This window comes from Phocoena phocoena, chromosome 5 (genome assembly GCF_963924675.1).
Source record: "Phocoena phocoena chromosome 5, mPhoPho1.1, whole genome shotgun sequence".
Taxonomy (NCBI): domain Eukaryota; kingdom Metazoa; phylum Chordata; class Mammalia; order Artiodactyla; family Phocoenidae; genus Phocoena; species Phocoena phocoena.
Genome location: NC_089223.1, coordinates 32,002,284 through 32,023,121, shown reverse-complemented (window position 1 = coordinate 32,023,121; position 20,838 = coordinate 32,002,284). Strand labels below are relative to the sequence as shown.

General features: G+C 49.3%; 1 protein-coding gene across 1 annotated transcript in view; it reads right to left on the bottom strand.

Moving 5' to 3' along the window:
* Positions 1–893: 893 nt before the first annotated feature.
* Positions 894–20,838, bottom strand: part of FHDC1 (FH2 domain containing 1) — a 34,434-nt gene continuing 14,489 nt past the window's right edge. Inside the window, exons 4-12 of the mRNA XM_065878246.1 lie at positions 17,950–18,035; positions 17,757–17,857; positions 13,995–14,065; positions 13,787–13,894; positions 11,587–11,657; positions 8,778–8,895; positions 5,137–5,301; positions 1,806–2,924; positions 894–1,772 (exon numbers count right to left, since the gene is read on the bottom strand). Coding sequence (XP_065734318.1) covers positions 894–1,772; positions 1,806–2,924; positions 5,137–5,301; positions 8,778–8,895; positions 11,587–11,657; positions 13,787–13,894; positions 13,995–14,065; positions 17,757–17,857; positions 17,950–18,035 — 2,718 coding nt within the window. The remainder of the gene's footprint in view (positions 1,773–1,805; positions 2,925–5,136; positions 5,302–8,777; positions 8,896–11,586; positions 11,658–13,786; positions 13,895–13,994; positions 14,066–17,756; positions 17,858–17,949; positions 18,036–20,838) is intronic.

The following is a 20,838-nucleotide window of genomic DNA, read 5'->3' as shown; positions in this document are numbered from 1 at the left end:
TTCCCTGTAACTAGAGCGAACACAAGTCATAGCAGCCTTCACTCAGTTTTACAACAGATACTCAAATGAGAAAAGACAATGGGAAAGATGTGCTCAGCTGAACAGTCCCTGATGACCTTCCATCAAAATATGGCACCTCTAAACTCTGGAAGCTTCAGCATTCTCCCAGGGGCTGCCACCCATCTGCAGGGGAGACTTGCCCCACTGCCCACGGTGCCTGCCCCAACACACAGGAGCATCCGATTTCCGTCCACCAGTCTCACTTTCCCTCCTGTCCACACCCAAACCCTCACCAAAGTCAGCAGGGTGAGGCGAGCAAAGAAGAAAGTCTTCAGGAAGACGGAGCCAACCACAGAACACCCAAGGTATTGCGGAAGTCCAGTTGCCAGCTATGCACGGGGTGGGCAGGTGGAACCCTGAGGCCAGGGAACACAGGAAGATAAAAACATCTTCACCATTTCCCCCCTGGGCCGCATTTCACTCCGTGAAAGGAACCAACTAAAACAACGTTTAATTTTTATATTAAAAAATAAGTCACTGATACATAAAAACTGGCCCCAAATCTTCTTTTACTTGTTACATAGGAAAGTCATTTTCCTCGTCTGAGTCGTTCACGGGTCTCTGTGGTCTGTTTGGGAGACGGGGTCCGCCTGGTCCACCTCCGGCGCGCGGGTGGAGATGCCTGCCCATGGCAGCAGGACGTCCATCCGTCCATCCAGCCAGAGTCAGCGCGGCATGGCGGGCGGGCCCCACGGCTGCACCTTCGGTGACAGGAGCACTGGCAGGTGGCCCCGGCGGACTTTATGTGGAATAGACATTCGGGGTCGGCCTTTCGCAGAAATCAGTCCTCACCACCCGAACCCCATGAGGCGAGCGGGGAGCGCGGACGCCTCTCACTTCCACAAGGGATGGAGCCCCTTCCCCAGCGCCCCCCGACAGGCGTCCTTCAGCCGGAAGGAGGCCCTTTCCCCGGCCCCGCGGCCCTTCGGCGGGGCCTGGGCGCTGTCTCCGGGGCCCTCGGCTGACTCGGGCCCCTTCCGGGGGGCGCGGGCGCTGCCGGTCCGCCGCAGGGCGCCGCTGTCCTTGGGGGCGGCGTCCTCGGGGCCACCCTTCACCTTCAGCTGCCGCTGCGACACGGTCCGGGTGAGGCCCGGGGATCTGGCCACAGGCGGGGAGTCGGTCCTCTGGCACCGAGACGAGGAGGCGACCGTGTTGCGGGCGAAGCTGGGGACCGGGGCCGGGCCGCGGGGCGCGCTGGGGGCCGGCGGGGCGCGGGGCGGCTCCTTGTGGCTGTCGGGGCCCTGGGGGCCGGAGCGGCATATCTTGTTCTCCTCGGGCTTCTGCCGTGGGACATTACGCAGGGGCTTGGCGCTGGGCTTCCTGAAGGAGCTCCTGGGCGGCGCTGGGGGCTCCCTCCCGGGCCGGACCGCCGTCGAAGGCCTCCCGGGCGACGCGTTCGGGGTCCCCAGCACCGAGCTGCGGCGCGCCAGCGGCGCCGGCGGGTTAGCGCCGACGGGGCCCTCGCGAGGGGGGCGCTTGCCGGGTGGGGGGACGCGGCCGGCGCGCGAGATGGGCACAACCTTGCGCATGCTCTCGCTCTCCCAGCCCGTCAGCGTCCGCACCGGCCCCGCCGCTGCCGCGCCCCGCCGGGCAGGCCCAGCCCTGGACGCCCCCGTCGACGCCTCTTTGAGGGGGTTCCTCTTCGGGGCCATCACCTCCCTCCCTCTGGCCGGCCCGTCCTTGGGCAGGTCCCCCTTGCAGTCCGGCTCGCTCTTCCCTGAGAGGGAGCGGCCGGAGGGGGAGGCGGAGGCGGAGACGGCAATGGGAGGCTCCGCAGGCGGGTGGCTGGCAGGGTTTGAGGAGACCTGGCTGCCGCCCGTCTCCCCAGCCCTGGAGGACACGGAGCCCTCCCCGTCGCCCCCTTCCCCCGGGTCCCCCCCTTCGGGTCTGGAGTCGGTTCCCTCCGAGCAGTCCAGGGTCAGCGAGGAGTCGGTGGTGTCCGAGATGTAGAACAGAGACCCAGGATCTTGGTTCTCGGGGTCGCTGCTGCCCTCAGATACTGGAGCCGCGCTGATGGGCTCATCCGGGGCAGCGCTGCCATCCCCCGGGGCCGGGCTGGGACCCCCCTGGGCACCTCTGCCCACGGGCGTCGGGCTGCCGTTGCTGGCGCCCAGGGACTGCGGGCTCTCATCCCCCACGGACGCCAGCTCCATTGGGCTGAAGTCATTTACGGTCAGCGGGGCCAGCTCCTCCAGGCCCTTGGCAGCCTGGAGGTCGAACTGGGCCAGACCCGTCACCAGCTCATGCTCCCTAATCCCTAGAGCCAACGGCGGAAGTGGAGGGGACCGCACGGAACCCAGGCCCACGGGCTCGCTGTTCCTCTTTTGGAGGATGCTGACCCCATTGCGCCGAACCCGGGGTAAGGCGGGGGCGGGTTCCTCAGGCCGGGGCGCCGGGGGCTGCCTCGGCCAAGCGGAGGTGGGGTGGGGGTTTTCCTCCTGGGCCTCCGAGGCCGGAGGTCTGTGTGCTGGGCTGGAGCCCTGGTCCCTCTGTCCTCCAGGCTCCGTCTGGGCTCCGCTGGCCGGGGCCTGCCAGGGGCAGCTCCGGGGCAAGCTGTGGAACTTGAGCTCCTCGGGGCTGCCAGTGGAGCTCTCCAGGAAGGTCAGCAGCTCCCGGTCGGCCACGATGCCCAGGGAGAGGCGGGAGCGGCGGGTGTTGGGGGGGCGGTAGGAGAGGCTGATGGGCCTGGAGTGCAGGAAAGGCAGCAGGTCCTCCACGCCCCTCTTAGTCAACAGTTCCACGTCATTCTCACTGCTGCTCCGGCTGAATCCAAGCTCCCCAGCCGCCCAGAAATGCCGTTTCTGCTCCAGCTCCTTCAGCCGCTGCAGGCGCCTCAGCTCCTGTACCTCGCGGTCGTGGTTGTCCTGAAGGAGGGACGGAGAGAAGCCAGAAGAGGCATGAGACACGTGGGACCCAAGTGCAATTCCAGAGACAGCTACCCTAAGACCCCACTGAGAGACACAGGCTGGAGGAGAGACCTGGGTCATTTGTTTCACCGAGGGAGACGGCCTGTGTTTGCACGCGAATGTGTGTTTGCAGTGCTTGTGTGCCTGGAGGGCTGGAGGCCTCTGTTCTCTGCAAGCAACGTGGGCGTGGCCGGGCGTGCACACTAGGCCTGGCCCCAACCATCTGCCTAAAGTTGTCATCAGATCCCCTGGGCCCAACTTCCAGTCAAGGCATCGTGCCCTCAGTGCGGGCTGTGATTCCACACATGCCCGAGACCTCAACTCGGAGGAAACCCAACTTGGTTTCTAAGCAGGGCAAGACAGAAAGGACTTCCAGGAAAGTGCTATTCAGGCAAGAGCAGAGAGAAAAATACAACGGGTGTTAAAAGAACCTGTGTTGCATGGAAACATCTACACACACACACACTCATGTGCACACATCCTACTTAACAATGACTTGGATGCATAAATGTAGACTCAGAACATTAAGAGACGCCTTTCAATCTGTGTTCTCTGAATGCTCCCTGGTAAAGAAACACCAGAAATGCCACCGAGGCTCTGTCCCTTGTGCCCCACCCACTTCCCACAATCGGAGAGGAAGGATTTGCTTTAGAAATCTTTCTACCTTTCTCCCTGCTCCAAGGAGCCAGCCCTCCCGCCACAAACCGAACCGGAACAAATGCACACACCAAAGCACGCTTTACTGTCCTTATATATACTCGTGTCACGTAAACGTGCAGATGTCGCACCCAAATCTGCTATCATTGGCGCTTTTTACTTGAAAATCAATTTCCTCAGACAGTGGACTTTCCCTTCCAAGTTTCTGAGAGGCTCTGGCTCTGACCGGAAATTCTGGGCTCCTCCTGCAGCTCTGCCCTCGGGCTCCCCAAGGTCCCGGGTCTTCTCCTTTCAAGGCTGCCTGTGGGAGGGCATGGGGCCAGCTCCTGGCTCTCAGGACAGCGGGGCTGAGAGCATCATACAGGTGGCCTCATGGGCCTGGAGAATTCTGACTGGGAGCGAGGGCCTCGGAAAGAGCCAATTTGGCGGCTACCGCCCACCAGCGCCTCCACCTGCTGACCTCACTGCTTGGACAGGGGAGAGGAAACGTGGCCACAGGCTCAGCCTCCTCTTCACTGGACAGAGAAAGGCAGCTTGAGAACTCTAGCTAATCACTTAGGGCTGGGGAGATGTCTGAGCAACCCCTCAGAGAAATTCAGCTAAGGACACATCTGTACTTAAAATATAGGGAAAGAGGTGACCCACGAGTACTTGGTTCCTTATCAGCACCTGAAGTGATGGGATGTTATTTTGCTTTTAATTGACAGATGAAAGTTTTATTTGCAAAGCCAAGCAACCCAGGCTTCCCTGGTGGCACAGTGGTTGAGAGTCCGCCTGCCGATGCAGGGGACACGGGTTCGTGCCCCGGTCCGGGAAGATCCCACATGCCGCGGAGCGGCTGGGCCCGTGAGCCATGGCCGCTGAGCCTGCGCGTCCGGAGCCTGTGCTCTGCAACGGGGGAGGCCACAACAGTGAGAGGCCTGCGTACCACACACACACACAAAAAGCCAAGCAACCCAAAGAGTTTTGTGGCTTCTGCATGAACTCAGAGATTATTGGACCCGGAGGCTGAAGGGCAAGAAAGCAGCAGTCATGTTCAGACAGCAGCAGACTCCCTCACTATCAGGGCACTTTGGAGCCCACTCTGGCCGAGGACAGCCTGGTTCCCCAGATGCCAACCCCTGGCAATAGCTATGGAGCTTAAAACAGGGGAGTGAGGACCTTCCCATCATCCCGCTGCGACAAAGAGGAAAGTGTCTCCTGGGAAGGGGGGAGGATCTTCAAAGAGCACCTTAATATCGTGACTGCCATCCTAAAAAAATCTAACAAAATGCTTTTAGGGCATCAGAGCGAGTGTAGGAATGAGCAGCTAAGTAGCAAAGGCAGCCAAACAACAGACTCCTGCCCACAGGGAAAGGCTCGGGGCTGAGACGGCAGAGCCCTTCCCCGGAATCACAAGTGACAGCCGGGCAACACCGCCTGGGCCAGACCTTCCTGATGCCCCGGAGCTGCTAAAGCACCTTTCCACCACAGGCAGAGGGCTGGCTGGGAAGAGGAACACACAGAGCCGTACCTTCACTGCTTTGTTGAATTTGACACAGAAGTCTCTGAATATCTGAAGGCACTCGTCCAGTTTCACGGTGTCTTTGTCTTCACAGAAAAAGTCGATGAGGGTGTGGGCCTCGTCCTGGAGCTTTTGCTTCCAGCGCTCCAGCTCTGCCAGCTTTCCCAGGGCAAACTGCGGGGAAGGGGACAAACAGCACACGCCGAGGTGAGCGCTCGGCCTGCTGCCTCGTGCCTGGGGTTCAGTTTCAGGTCTCAATGCACGTCCCTCAGAGCCGACAGGAGAGTAATTCACCCCAAACAACACCTTGGGGAAGCGAGGGCAACCCCTACGCAAGGCCTGAGAGCCACAGGAGATGGAGGAGCTTTAAGCTGGAGGATGCCACCGACCAAATGCTCCCCTGTAACGTCACTGGACACACGGCACAGGGGTGCAGTTGGTGTTGTTAAGGAAAACCCTGCATCTTTCTGTATCTGTTCTTCCTTCTCTCATGACTGAGGCTTATACTGGGCCAAGGGTCTACTTCAGAGTCCCGAAAGTCACTTATATTGACCAGTTGTCTTATTCAGAGGTCTGCCCCATTGAGAGGGGTTTAAACCTACCCCCAAATGAGCTCTATCAGGGTCAGTGTCACCCCCGCAGGGATAAATGCCCAGCCAGGGCTTCTTATCCGAGTCAGCTCTGTCTATGGCCCACGCTTGCACCCCTCCCCCCCAAGCCATTCAGTAGATTTGGGGTGGACCTGCCATTACTTTATTAAAACTCCCAGGAGGTTTTGATGGGTACCCATGGCTTGGAACTACTGCCCTATACAAATCAATCCTCTTGGACTCTCTGTTTTTTTCCTAATTCTTCTAGGGCAACGTCTCCAAGGCCCATATAGGCTCAAGTACCGCAGCAATGCGGTGCGGCCAAAGGTAGCCCGCTCTCCTCTGCTGAGCCCCAGCCCCTTCAGGATGGGGATTCCCCAGGGCCAAAGGCACAAGCAAATGTCCCCGACGGCAGCTCAGTGACATTTCCTGTTGAGCTGAGGTGAGGAAGCAGCAGGTAGAGGAGACGTAGCCCCGGGGAGACGGCATTTGGGGTCACACTGAAGCCTGACGGTGCTTTCTCTTTCACTGGATAACAAGGCTTATATGAAGAAGGTATATTCCTTTATGAAATCACACTTCTATTTGAGAAAATTCTCCTTGGGTGGAGGGCTGGGCGTGGGAAATAGTGAAGTTGCGGGCTGCCCACCTGGCGGATGGGCTCACTGCTTGAACACTAAAGAGAGTCTCAGGAGAAATTCCGAGAAGACGCATCCCCTCCCACCTACGCACACACTAACCCCCTTCAAAACCCTTTTCTTCCACTAAGCACATTCGAGAGGTAGCAGGAAACCAAAACTATTTAGGAAACCAAATGCCAGAGAAAGTAACCATCTGAGTCAGTAACCTGAGGCAGTGCGTGCGTTCACGCTGAATTTTTCTTCGAGGAGAGAAGGGTATTAATGGAAGGCTAAATCTTTGCCTGTCATTCTCACACAGGGCGAAAGGTGGATTCCAGCCAAGAACAGCTCAACTGCAGAAAAACAGGACTTTGACAAGAATCTTCACGGGAGCTTACTCTACCTGAGATGTCTCATCGCAGATCTTGTGGGGGACAGGGAGAGTGCCTGAGCGCTTGCAGTCCCCTTAGGACTTGGGAAAGTGAAACATTCTGAATAGGGCCTGAAAAGCCGCCACGCTCAGAGTTGTTTGCCAAGAGCTAGTTGCTGAACCCTTTCCTCATGGTTAAGGCCACAGATGAAAAAGCCCAGAGCAACGCTGGCAAAGCGTGAATGACAGATTGGCAGTTGTCGCAGCAATCTCAACTTTCCAGCTCAAACTTGTCAGCTGTGGACCAAAGTTCCACACCAGTACACTTGGTACCTCTCACCCAAAGGGTCAAAACACTGAAACAGATCTGCAAAACTATGTTCCTGTCATTTTTCTGCTCAAAAATGGTTCACCATAGCTTAGAGAGCAAAGTTTTCAGACTGGCATTCAGACCCCTTCGTGGCCGGACCGTAACCTAACTTAAAAGATTGTATTTCCGGGCTTCCCTGGTGGCGCAGTGGTTGGGAGTCCGCCTGCCGATGCAGGGGATACGGGTTTGTGCCCCGGTCCGGGAGGATCCTACACGCCGCAGAGCAGGTGAGCCATGGCCTCTGAGCCTGCGCGTCCGGAGCCCGTGCTCCGCAACGGGAGAGGCCACAACAGTGAGAGGCCCGCGTACCGCAAAAAAAATAAAAAATAAAAATAAATTGTATTTAAAAAGACAGTGAACTTAAAAAAGAAAAATAAATAGCTGTGTGGAACAGTTTACGTAGAGAGATAAAGATGACTACCAGGAGGACGAGTTTAGAGTGAAAACAAGGTTGCTTCTGAAGAACGGTCCGGGGGTGTGGATTTGCATCATAAGCCTTTCTGTGCTACTATTTAGCATAAGAGATTAACATTTAATATAAGAACTGAGAAATGAGACCTCCAGAATCCTTCTCCCAATGTGTGACAGGCCTTCCCGTTGAATTTCTGGATTTGTTCCATTTGTCTTTACTGTTGAGCGTTTTCCTAGCTACTGTTAGATGATTCTGTGGTGGTGTTTGCTTTGTCGTCTCACTTTGAGAAGAAAATCTGTGCACTTTTAAGGGAAAATTAGAGTTTAGTGACATATGAAAGAAAATACAGAACGTGTGTTTAATAATAAAAACAAACTCCCAGCAGAGCCAAACAAAATCAAACGTTCACTGACGGGAGCTGCAGCTCACAGCATTTGATGTGACTTCATTACAAGGAAATGAGGGGAGGCTGAGGTTGGTCCAACCCTCAAAAGCACTGGTCCCTTTCCACCGCCCAGGGCAGCCCTGCCTCATTGATTCCAGCTCATGAGCCTCGAAGCCCTGACACTGAAGGCAGCACACCATTTCACTGAAGACTGAAAGCATGAAAAGGCACCACCACCTTTTTTTTTACAAAATAAGGAAGATAAAAGAAGTATGTCAGACTGTGATTAGTGAGTCACAGTGAGCTGTCACAAACATGTTCTCTCTGCTGGGTTTTGTTGATGTTATTCTGAACAGCTCCTGCCACACCCCATGGGGCTGGTGCATTTGGGGTGGTGAGAGGCACCGACTCTGGTGTGTTCTCCTGCCCTCCCTATAAAACATGCCAAAACGGAGCTTGTTTCTGCCACACAAACAACTGAAGGAACAACAGCCCAGGTGCTCAGGCGTCTTTGACGATCTCCGCGGAACTTCCTACTGGTGTCCAAAAGTGCGAGTGGGAGACGGGAACTCCTGAACCGTGCTTCAGAAGCAAAACCTTCTAAAGTTGCCAGACAGAAGCTGCCACGTGTAAGCATAAGGGATCCCAGTTCACTCCCAGGCCGGTGCCATCATGCAGACAGAGCAGAGACAAACAGAGACCCTGTCCCTAACCAAAGCCTCAGGGTTAGACCATATTCGATAGCCTGGCTGGGCACTGAAATACAAACTTCCTCTTACCGACTTGGGGGGAAAAAGTATGCATGGGAACCTGCTGCTTCCACAAACAGCCCTGCAAGGGTAACCAGCCTTGAGGGGCCGCTGAAGATGAGATCAGGGGGACTGACTCGAATCATACACACACCTGAAGGAAATCTTCCATCTGCTGACAGAGCTCACCATCCCGCTGGACGTTCTCCTTTAGAGATCTTGTCCTGACAAAGAGTGAGTGCAGCTCTGCCTCTGTGTTATCCAGAGATAATCTGAAAGAAGAAAGGGGAGAGTGGGTACCTGGCACAGGAGGCCAGGTGTCACGCAGGTACATCGAACAAGACCCTGGAAACAGAAGGGGAGAGCTACCGTGATTGTTTACCGACCTCTGTATCTAGAGTTTCCTCCTATGTTTCCTTAAGAAGCGATTCCTTCCTAAAGACACACACTGGTTCAAAGACCAGGCTGTAATTTTGTTCTTGCTGGTGAGATAACCGAAAGCATGGGAATTGTGAAGCTTTTCATAAACTAGGTCTGAACATCTTTATGCCATCAGCATTAGAATTCAGCAGGACTCAGATACTTATACTTTCCACTGGCCATGAAACGCAAAAATACAAAAGCTCTAACCCATGAAAAGCAAGGCAGAGCATGCTGATAAACGGGCTATTAAGGGTGATACGGAGACACTACACAGACTGCATGTTGCTCGCCACAGGCAACCAGAGTCAGCACTCTGTGTCTTAGAGAGAACTGACACACAGCTAACAGTTCTGCGGAGAAATGGTGGAATTGATGGCAAGGCTTTTGTTACATATGTCACACCCAGATTAATAGAGCATGAATGATGTTTCTCTCGCCTGGTAAAGCAAATAGATGAAACCTAAATCCAGGTGGAATTCAATTAGCAAATTCATAAATCAAGATGCTTTCATGCTTCCATGATCAATTCTAACTTTTTTTTTTATGCAATAGTTTTCCACCTTCAGGGGCTTCCCTGGTGGTGCAGTGGTTAAGAATCCACCTGCCAACTCAGGGGACACGGGTTCGAGCCCTGGTCTGGGAAGATCCCACGTGCTGCAGAGCATCTAAGCCCATGCGCCACAACTGCTGAGCCTGTGTTCTAGAGCCCGTGAGCCAAAACTACAGGGCCCACATGCCACAACTACTGAAGCCCGTGTGCCTACAGCCAGTGCTCTGCAACAAGAGAAGACACCACTAGGAAAAGCCCACGCACCACAACCAAGAGTAGCCCCTGCTCGCCGCAACTAGAGAAAGCCCACGCACAACAACGAAGACCCAACGCAGCCAAAGATAAAATAAATAAATAAAATAAATAAATTTATTAAAAAAATAGGGCTTCCCTGGTGGCGCAGTGGTTGAGAGTCTGCCTGCTGATGCAGGGGACACGGGTTCGTGCCCCGGTCCGGGAAGATCCCACATGCCACGGAGCGGCTTGGCCCGTGAGCCATGGCCGCTAAGCCTGCACGTCCGGAGCCTGTGCTCTGGCAGTGGGAGAGGCCACAACAGTGAGAGGCCCACGTCCCACAAAAAAAAAAAAAGTTTTCCACCTTCACTGGTCACTGGCACCCACCTATGACCTGTTTGTACTTCACTTTCCATTTCAAATAAATAACCTTACTAAATAAGTTTTTTCTAAGACAATATCTAGCTAACTTTCCCCATCTAACTCTGACCAGAAATGGAACGGTTATTTCTCTATGTATCTCTTAGAAACATTTCCATACTAGGAAGCGGAAAAAATATTCCCACACAAATTTCTGTCAGTAATTCAGAAAGCAAAACAGTTTGCATCTTTGAAAATGCTCGTTCTTTGGGGAGAACACTCTGGTGATCTGTAAATACGAACTATGAACTGTTTACACCGTTGGACGGATAATCTCACTTTGGGAAAGACATGTCATCTGTGGTTAGATGTTTGCAGTCAGTAACACTGAGATGCGGGCCAGTGGCGGGGTGGGGCTTAGAAAGCTCTGGTTCATGTGTTTATGCATACGGTTCACAGCTGTCCCAACTGGATAGAGTCCCTCAGATAACAAGCAGATGACATGCACTGGGTTGATACGTGAGGTGAGGTGCTGGAGCCAGCTCATGGGACGCAGCTGTGGCTGTGGGTATCTCTCCCCAGCTCCACAGTCAGTAGTGCCACATTGGGAGCTTGAGATCAGCCATGGCAGCAGTATTTACACCATGGAAATCAGCAGTTGCTACAAATCAGGACTTTTCTCCCTAAAAAGCTGGTCGTTGAACATTTACCACTGATGCATGTATATGTATTATAAATTTAAAAGCACAGGATTCAAAATAGCATGTATACACAGATTACAGCTATGTTTAAATACACATCTATATTAGGATCAGAAGTGATCCTAAACAGTGGTGTAAATACAGCTTTATGTTTGGTAGATACTTTCTCTGCAAAGTTGAGTGACTAAAACAAAATCCTTTCACAGCCCTTGGTATGGTTCCAACTTCTTTTAATGCAATAGAAAATAAACGTACCATGTTAGATTCTAAAGGAATCAGTGATGTATGGCCCTGGAAGCTTGCCTGATATATACCAACTCCCAAGGTAACAGGCTGTGCTCTTTGAGCCCTATCTTTTGGGTGTGGAGGTATTTGAATTTCGTAATCCATATATATATATATATATATATATATATATATATATATATATTTTACACTGATGAGATTCATTAGAATAGACTGCAATAGGAGTTTTTTAGATTAAAAATAAAGATTAATTTTTCAAACCCCCCAAATTCCAAAGATGCACACATACCTCTGGAACCAAATGAAAGGAAGGTCTGAAAGGTCAACAAGACAAAACTTTTAAAATTTCAAACCTGAGTCCAGAAGTTGTAAAATATTCATCAGTTTTCATAAGAAGGTAGTTAAAAAAACCAAAACACCTCGTTCTCACAGTTCTCCTCCTTGCTTACCTCGCAGCCTCCTGAACGTGATGCAATTTTTCAGAGAAGTTTAGAAGCACGGCATCTTTCTTCTGGGCTTCCTGGAACAAAACCAGAATTTCCTCTCACTATATAGGGATAAAACTGGAATTTTGTCCACTATACGGAGAAAATATTTTCAGGGCTTACAGGAACCATAAAATCACTGTTCCCATTTTTAGGCTTGATACATTCAAAGCAGTTCACTGAGTCATGAACTCTTAGTCTGATATTCTTAGTAAGACTAACCAGAACTCTCCTACTCTCAAGAAACATTTAACTTCCCAGAACAACTGATCCTGACATGAAGCACGACTCACGTGTGTGAAGACTCAGTGGAAGGAGGCAGCGGCTTAGCAGGGCTCATTGCTCTTAAGAGAATCCAATATATCCTGCTGAAATACCACCCATACCTATGAGTACGCCTCTACTTGACCGAGCTACTCGCAGCTGTTAGACCAGTTTGCAAACTGAGTTTAATCAGAAGGTGCACAGGCCATGGGGGTGTTTGGATCCTTCATCTGTTCAGAGGGTACAAAGAAGGCAGGTCTGAAGAGGGCAGTTACCAACTCAGGGAACTTCCCCACGTGGGCAGGGACCAAGCTACACAAAGCACCGGGGTATGGGGATCTAAAAGGGCAGCCAGGAGATGCTGCAAGCCACATGGGATGTGGAACACATTTTCTGGTTTCAAATTAGTGCCAAGTTCAATGTGCCCTCTGTCTTCTGAAGAACGCAGTCATAATAATGTGTATTGTTTATGGAGAGCTTACCATATTCGGAACACTGAGCTAATAAGCACGTTCTGGAATTATCTCCCTCCACCTTCTCAATTACCTAGTTTTGAGGTATCACTACCCCCCATCATTAGATGGAGAAATTGAGGAACTTAAGGCTTAAGTAACTTGTCTGAGGAAGTACAGCTAATAAAGGACAAGTCAAAGTCTCCAGGTTCGGGCTTCTCTGGTGGCGCACTGGTTGAGAGTCCGCCCGCCAATGCGGGGGACGTGGGTTCGGGCCCTGGTCCGGGAGGATCCCACATGCCGTGGAGCAACTGGGCCCGTGAGCCACGGCTGCTGAGCCTGCACTCTGGAGCCTGAGGGCCGTGACTGCTGAGGCCCACGTGCCTAGAGCCCGTGCTCCACGGCGAGAGGGGCCGCCGCGGTGGGAGGCCCGCACAGCGCGGCGAGGAGTGGCCCCCGCTCGCTGCAACTGGAGAGGGCCTGCGTGCAGCAGTGAAGACCCAACGCAGTCAAGGATGAAATGAATGGGATAAATAGATTGAAAAAAAAAAATCTCTCCGTTCTATTCTGAAACTCATGCTTGAAACAAGGCTGCAACACAGCTTTCCTCCCAGGTGAAGCTATATCTATGTGATCGCTGTCAAAACAACAAGGAGATTCAATGGGAAAAACAAACCAGCACAATTCTCTATTTGAGATAATTTAACAACAAAGAGAGAACTGTCCTTGGCTCATCTCTGACTTTATAACTAGTTACTGGGGTGTCACACAGACCCAGTCAAAAATGTAATTGATGGACAGGGTTCAGACCCCAAACCCTGTGTGAATGGCAAGGCCCTGTAACCCCCAGTTCACAAAGAAAATATGCAAGTGATCCCCTCATTGCTCTGACTCTTCCACTCTTTACACACAACGGGTCAAAAATCTAGTCAGGTCAACTCAGAAATGTTTCAACACCCAGGCCCCTGCTCTCCATCCCTGTGGCCATTACTCTGATTCTCAACTCTCGCCAAACAATGAGCGCCAACTTCCACCAAGAGGTACCCCTATTTCTATTCTCTCTCCACTCTAACACACCCTCCACGTTGCCACATTTCCCTAGCGACAAAAACATACCTGGTCAGGCCATGGTGCTGTGTATAAACTTCTGTTGGCTCCCCATGGCTAAAGCATGAAGTCCAGATTCCTCAGCAACCACTCTGCCTCACCCCCGACCCCTCCACTTCCCTCCAGCAACCACTCTGCCTCACCCCCGACCCCTCCACTTCCCTCCAGGCCTGTAACCCCAGGTACAGCCCAACTCAGGAATCCGCAAATAGAACCTTCTTGGCACCTACGGTGCCCTTTCCTGACTCTGATGCCACCTTACACCTCTGAAAAACTTCACTGCCTTGGGGGCGGGGGTGGGTCACGTACATTCTCTCTCTGTATCAATCACTTCCACATACCTGTGCAACAAAGTGCAGGAGATTCATCCCAGGTTTATTTGCTTTTGTGTCTGCCAATTTGAGCAAAGAAGATAGTTTAAATCCTACTGCATTGCCAGCATACCCTCCCTAAAGAAGACAAATCGAAAGAAAAAATATACATACACCTTTAGACAGATAAATAAAGTTGGAAATACAACATTAAAATTTGTTTTTGAACTTCACTTACTGCATTCATGATATTCCCTGCTTGCAGCACCAAGTGTAATATCGAATGTAGTTCCTCACACGACATCAGCTCTGTCAGAAAGAACACACCGCGGTACCTTAGAGAAAGCTTCAGCTTAAACACACACGAGACAGCCACCACATCCAAGTTCAGGTGTGTCTGAAGCAAGCTCTGACCCTAAACCGTATAAAAGACTGAAACAAAGGAGCACACTGCATGGTATATCTAATGTGCCACTGGCTACTGGTGATGCACATTCTAGTGTTCAACCGGGAATCAAATATGTATGACACTTAAGTATCACACATACTTTGATAATGAAAATTTTCAAGGAGTGGAAAATACAAAAGCCTTAGGAAAAGCAGTACACTGTGTTACAGGAATAATCTCCTCTCAGCAGTTATTTCTTTATGGTTTCCTTTATATCCTTTGAGACTATATTTACGGACTATGAAAACGAATAGTGCGCGGCATTTTGCTTACCTGCTGAGCTATGAGGAGATAAAAAATAAACAGGCTGGGATGACAGGTAAATAACTTGCAAAAGCTCCAACCCTTAGCGGCAGGTACCCAGAGAATCTTTCCATTTTATTCAAAACTCTACATTTCATTTGGATTGGCTTAAAGGTTTAACGAGGAACTTATCATTGTCATACATTGGTAAACTAGTTCGTTAAACACGAAGTCTTTTGTACGCACACCTACGCAAATAAACAGTATTAAAAATTGCTAATGTATTTGAAAAGCTAAAAAGAAAATTTAATTATTAAAATTACTGTATATGTAGGTAATAAAATGTCACCTATGATACTGTTAAGTTAATATTCTCCATTAAGTCTGGTATTACTTTCAAAAAATTACACTTGGATCACTGCCTATACTGTGTTATCTAAGAAGGCCAGGTTTTGAAGAGTAACCAGATAAGAAACGTTTCTACTGTGCCCACAAATTTGCATCACTCAATATGAAACATATTTTCCCATCTCTACTTGAACAGGAGAGACAATTCTTTCAAAATTGCTGCTTTAGGTTTGACACAGGAAGAAATTTTAAAAGGCCTCTATATTGAAAGAGGAAAATTCTTCTTAATTCTTAGTCTCTTCTCTAAAATGAAGAAAATATGATGAGCTGAAGAGAAAAACTTAATACAAGTCAGAGCAACTAAACAAGAAAACCAAATTGGAATAAATGTTCTACCACAATAACTAGGAACCCAGAAAGTGACCAGGAGGAAATCAGGCTGGAGATCCCAGCTGATGAATGCTGGAAACTGTGAGGGCCAGGGAGCACCAGAGACTTTGCCTTGGAGCCGGCATTCTCAGTGCCGTACATGCCAGAAAGCAAGCTCCCAACCCTATGGAATGAGACACTAGAGCAACCTGAGGAGGCTATCCAAGGGGCGAGCAAAAATTACCAGGTTGTTCACTCTCAAATGTAATGAGCCCACCAGGTGTTAGAGTCTGGAGGGGACGCAGGTGGGGGACGCGGGTGGGAGAAGACACGACTGGAGCAGAAACATCAGGAAAGCTGGTAGAAGAAGAACAGGAGATGCCTGGGGAGGAGTCAGGATGGAAGGAGGAGTGCTTCCGGAAGAGCAGGGTCCCAGCCACCAACAGAGGCCAGAGCGCTGGAGGAGACAGGCAGCTGGCCCCGGGCCCAGGCTGTGAGCACGCACCACCGTGCACACACATACCAGACACACACAACTACACACACACCACATACACACTACACGCACACCACATACTACACACACACCAGACACACACAACTACACATACACCACATACACACTACACGCACACCACATACTACAGACACCAGACACACAGCACACACACCACATACACACAACTACACATGCACCACATATTACACACACACCAGACACACACTACACACACACCACATACTACACACAGACACCCACATACTACACACACACCAGACACATACAACTACACATACACCACATACACACTACACGCACACCACATACTACACACACCAGACACAACTACACACACACCACACACACACAACTACACATGCACCACATATTACAAACACAACTACACACACACCACATACTACACACACACCCACATACTACACACACACCAGACACATACAACTACACATCACACTACACGTACACCACATACTACACACACCAGACACACAGCACACACACACAACTACACATGCACCACATATTACACACACACCAGACACACACAACTACACACACACCACATACACACTACACGCACACCACATACTACACACACACAACTACACACACACCACATACACACAACTACAATGCACCACATATTACACACACACCAGACACACTACACATACACACTACACGCACACCACATACTACACACACACAACTACACACAGCACACACACCACATACACACAACTACACATGCACCACATATTACACACCAGACACACACAACTACACACACACCACATACTACACACACACCAGACACATACAACTACACATACACCACATACACACTACACGCACACCACATACTACACACACCAGACACAACTACACACACACCACACACACACAACTACACATGCACCACATATTACACACAACTACACACACACCACATACTACACACACACCAGACACATACAACTACACATACACACACTACACGTACACCACATACTACACACACCAGACACACAACTACACACACACCACACACACACAACTACAAACACACCACATACTACACACACCACATGCAACTACACTCACACCACATACTACACACACAGACACCCGCAACTACACACACACCACATACTACACACACCCACACCACATACTACACACACCAGACACCCACATACTACACACACACCAGACACACAACTACACACACACCACATACTACACACACAGACACCCACATACTACACACACACCAGACACATACAACTACACATACACCACACACACACTACACGTACACCACATACTACACACACCAGACACAACTACACACACACCACACACACAACTACAAACACACCACATACTACACACACCACATGCAACTACACTCACACCACATACTACACACACACCAGACACATACAACTACACATACACACTACACGTACACCACATACTACACACACCAGACACAACTACACACACACCACATACTACACACACAGATATACCACATACACACACACCATACTACACACACACACACACCACATACACACCACATACTACAACACAGACACAAAACAACCATATATACACTATGCACACACCACACGCACTAAACACACACCATACACACACTAAGGACATACCATACACGCACTACTATACACACCACACACAAAACACACACCACACACACACCACACACATACACAGAAAGCTAATCTAGGAGAGGAACAAAAGCAAGCTGCAACCAACAAGGTTTACTCCTAAGCTTGAGATGAAAGCAGCCTTCTTTTACAGGAGGATAATATGCTAATTAATTGATTGATTGGTCAGTTAATTAATTAACCGGGGGAGGCAGAAAAGTAAATGGAAATAAACTTTAAATACCATCCCTGGTAACATCTCATTTCCCTTTTTAGGGCGTATCAGAAATGGAACTTTCCATATCTAATTTTTCAATTGAACAGTTTTTTAAAAATAAACTGCTACCAAAATTAATCAAATCAAATTACACAAAGCATCATGTATTTACTCACCTTTTGTAGCGGTTCTTAGAATGGTTATATCTGTGTATAGAGAAGAACAAGAGGGCAAAAATTCTTTCTTTAGCACCATGGCTTCAATCCGCAGTGAACAGCTGAAAGACAAAAGGTACAGCTACAGTGTAGAACTTGACGTTGTTGATTTTAAAACCTTACTCTGCAAAGAACAGTGATGGGTGATCCTTACTTTGGCACCTGAATTAAGCAGTGCAGAAAGGAGTCTGCTAGGGACAGCTTGGCCACGTCTCCACTAAATGCCTTTAGTTTCTTTATCTAAAAGACAGATGGAAAAGGGGGTCAAGAAAAAAAGGACAAATGATTAAAATGGAACATCACTTCAAATTTCATCTTAGAATTCCTTTAGGAAAATAAGAATATCAGTGCTAAATTCAAATTAATAAAAATGTCAGCCTAAGAAAAGGGAATCATCACAGCTTACCACTTTGTTGTTTAAAAGAGCAAACGAGCAAATTAGGGAGAGGACAGCTGTGTCACTTATGTGGGCATAAACAATCCCACATGAACCAGAAAGCTGGAGCCACCGGAATCCTCAGAGAGGTTACTAAAGGGAAAGGATCAGTTCCAAGGATGAAAACGTTCTGTAAGTTATAATCTGGAAGGGAGACCACTGTTTGGAAGAAGAAAGAAGAGACTGGATAGTCACTATAGCAGAGCCTTTGAGTCATAAAGGAAAAAAATCTTATTATTTTGAGTATTTTGCATATAAGATACTTAGACTGGGGGAGGGTGTCTAACACAGATCTTCTTTCTGAGGTCAAGTCCTCCTTCACATCTAGTAGCTTTAGAGGAAGGGATCACTGGATGTTGAGGTGAGTACACACTGGCTCTCCAGCAGGAAGATAAAGAAGAAAACGGCTTAAACAATTGAAAGATCAGTGTCAAGATTTCCCCCTGTGAAAAAAAATCAGGTAACATAAAGAGTGTGTACAGTGGATCCCACTTCTGTAAATTAAGAAAAGAAGTGTCTACTATGCCCCGACCCTCCACGCACACGCTACAAACATAGGAACAAGACAAACCAGACGTCTGCACTAGGTGATGCAATCACCACAGTCATTATCATTTTCATCTGCTGCTCATTTTTATTTCCTAAAATGTCCACAATAAGCATGTACTTACTCCTGTAAAAAGTTATACTAAAAGTTATTAAACACACAAATATTCCTTCAACTGTAGTAAAGAAAAAGAAAAAAAAAAAAAGAGTTCCAACGTAGGAATATAGCCAAACAGCTAAACAAGTAGGGATGCAGGCAAAGAGAAAGTTCTCAAACTGCATCAGAGAGCAAGGTATGCCTTCCCCACAGAGAAAACAGGACCAACCCAAAAAACACATCTCTGTCTACTGTAATGGAGAGTCTTCCAACAACAGCACTTTATGGTCAGGAGCACCTTAAGACTGCTAGAGTTTGTAGTAAGCTATAAAAGAAAAGAATCTGAAAATAAATAAATAAATAAATAAATAAATACACACACACTATACTTCAATTAAAAAAAAAAGACTTCTAGAATAAAGCTGATAGCCTGTCTTTGAAGCTAACTGTTCCCAGTAAGCACTTACCACTTTGTTATGTTTTATAAAGCTTTCTCTCTTCCACCCCCTGGATTATGTTAGGTGCCCATAAAAATAACCTAATTTTTAAACCTCTTGAAAAATAGGAAATAGGGCTTCCCTAGTGGCACAGTGGTTGAGAGTCCGCCTGCCGATGCAGGGGACACGGGTTCATGGCCCGGTCCGGGAGGATCCCACATGCCGCGGAGCGGCTGGGCCCGTGAGCCATGGCCGCTGAGCCTGCGCGTCCGGAGCCTGTGCTCAGCAACGGGACAGGCCACAACAGTGAGAGGCCCGCGTACCGCAAAAAAAAAAAAAAGGAAATAACATTTTAAAAACACAGAGGAGGGGTATTTGCAAAGATGCACAAACTGAAATCTCTGCGTCAAAATGTAACAGTGCAGAATCACACCCCCAGACACGCTGGTATTAAGTCTGGGCCTTAAGACTACATTTTTCCCCACAGGGGGCAGAAAATCGCCACTTATAGAATTGCATTATTTCCCCTACCTTTCGTGCCCCAAATTGAATTTTCCATTTTCAACCTTACTAAATTTAAGGGCAGATGGAACTAATTTTCCATTTTCAACCTTACTCAATCTAAGGGCAGATGGAACTTCTGCATTAGCTAAACCCAAACTAGTGCCTAGTTCCTGAACTGAGAAAGCCACAGGATGAATTCTGGTCCCTCCTGAGCTAGAGTCTAATGATTCACCATATATGGGCAGGGGCGGAGCGGGGCTGTGCCTTTATGTAAGACCACATATGTAGCATGGGCAAAACTTCTGAGAATCACAGCACGGTTTCCTGTCTGAAGCACAGGAACAGGTCGTGCTAAGTACACTTGGTAGATATTTTCTATTAAACATGTGCCGAACTGTAAATGAGCAATGATTAATCGCCTTCACTTACATAATGAGTGAAAAATGCTTATGGAGCTCAAGAGAATGGTGATGCTAAAGATAGTATTGGATTTAAATGCCACGTATACAGCTCTTAATTCCATTTCAAAATGAGATTTATGTTCATTAAGAGGGATTACTGTGCCTTCAGAACAGAGAGGAAGGTAAAAAAGAGGGTGGGCAGACCCTATAATTATTCTGCATTCTCATCATCATCAAGAAGCATTTAGCAAACGTTGTTAGGCATCATTTTCTTGGCTGAGCCGAGGGACTCTCATGACGACCTGGCTGTGCCTGGTTTCTGCCCTAACAGCAAACAGCGTGCTCCTTAAGACTCACGCATTCCGAAGGGCAGGCCTCCTTCATCCCCTCTAATTCCACTCACATGGCCTTGAAACAGCAGGGTTTCCCACCAGCAGACCCACCCAACAGAAGACACTGGGGCTTCCTCCTCCCAGGAACAGAGAGTAAACGAACAAGGTAAGAATGAGGCGATAAAAATATCAGGGGAGGCGACTCAACTTGCTGCCATAGACAGCAGTTCCACCTCCAGCCCTGCATCCCTGATGCTGACTGTGGCAGTGGGGTGCCAGCGCCAACAGAG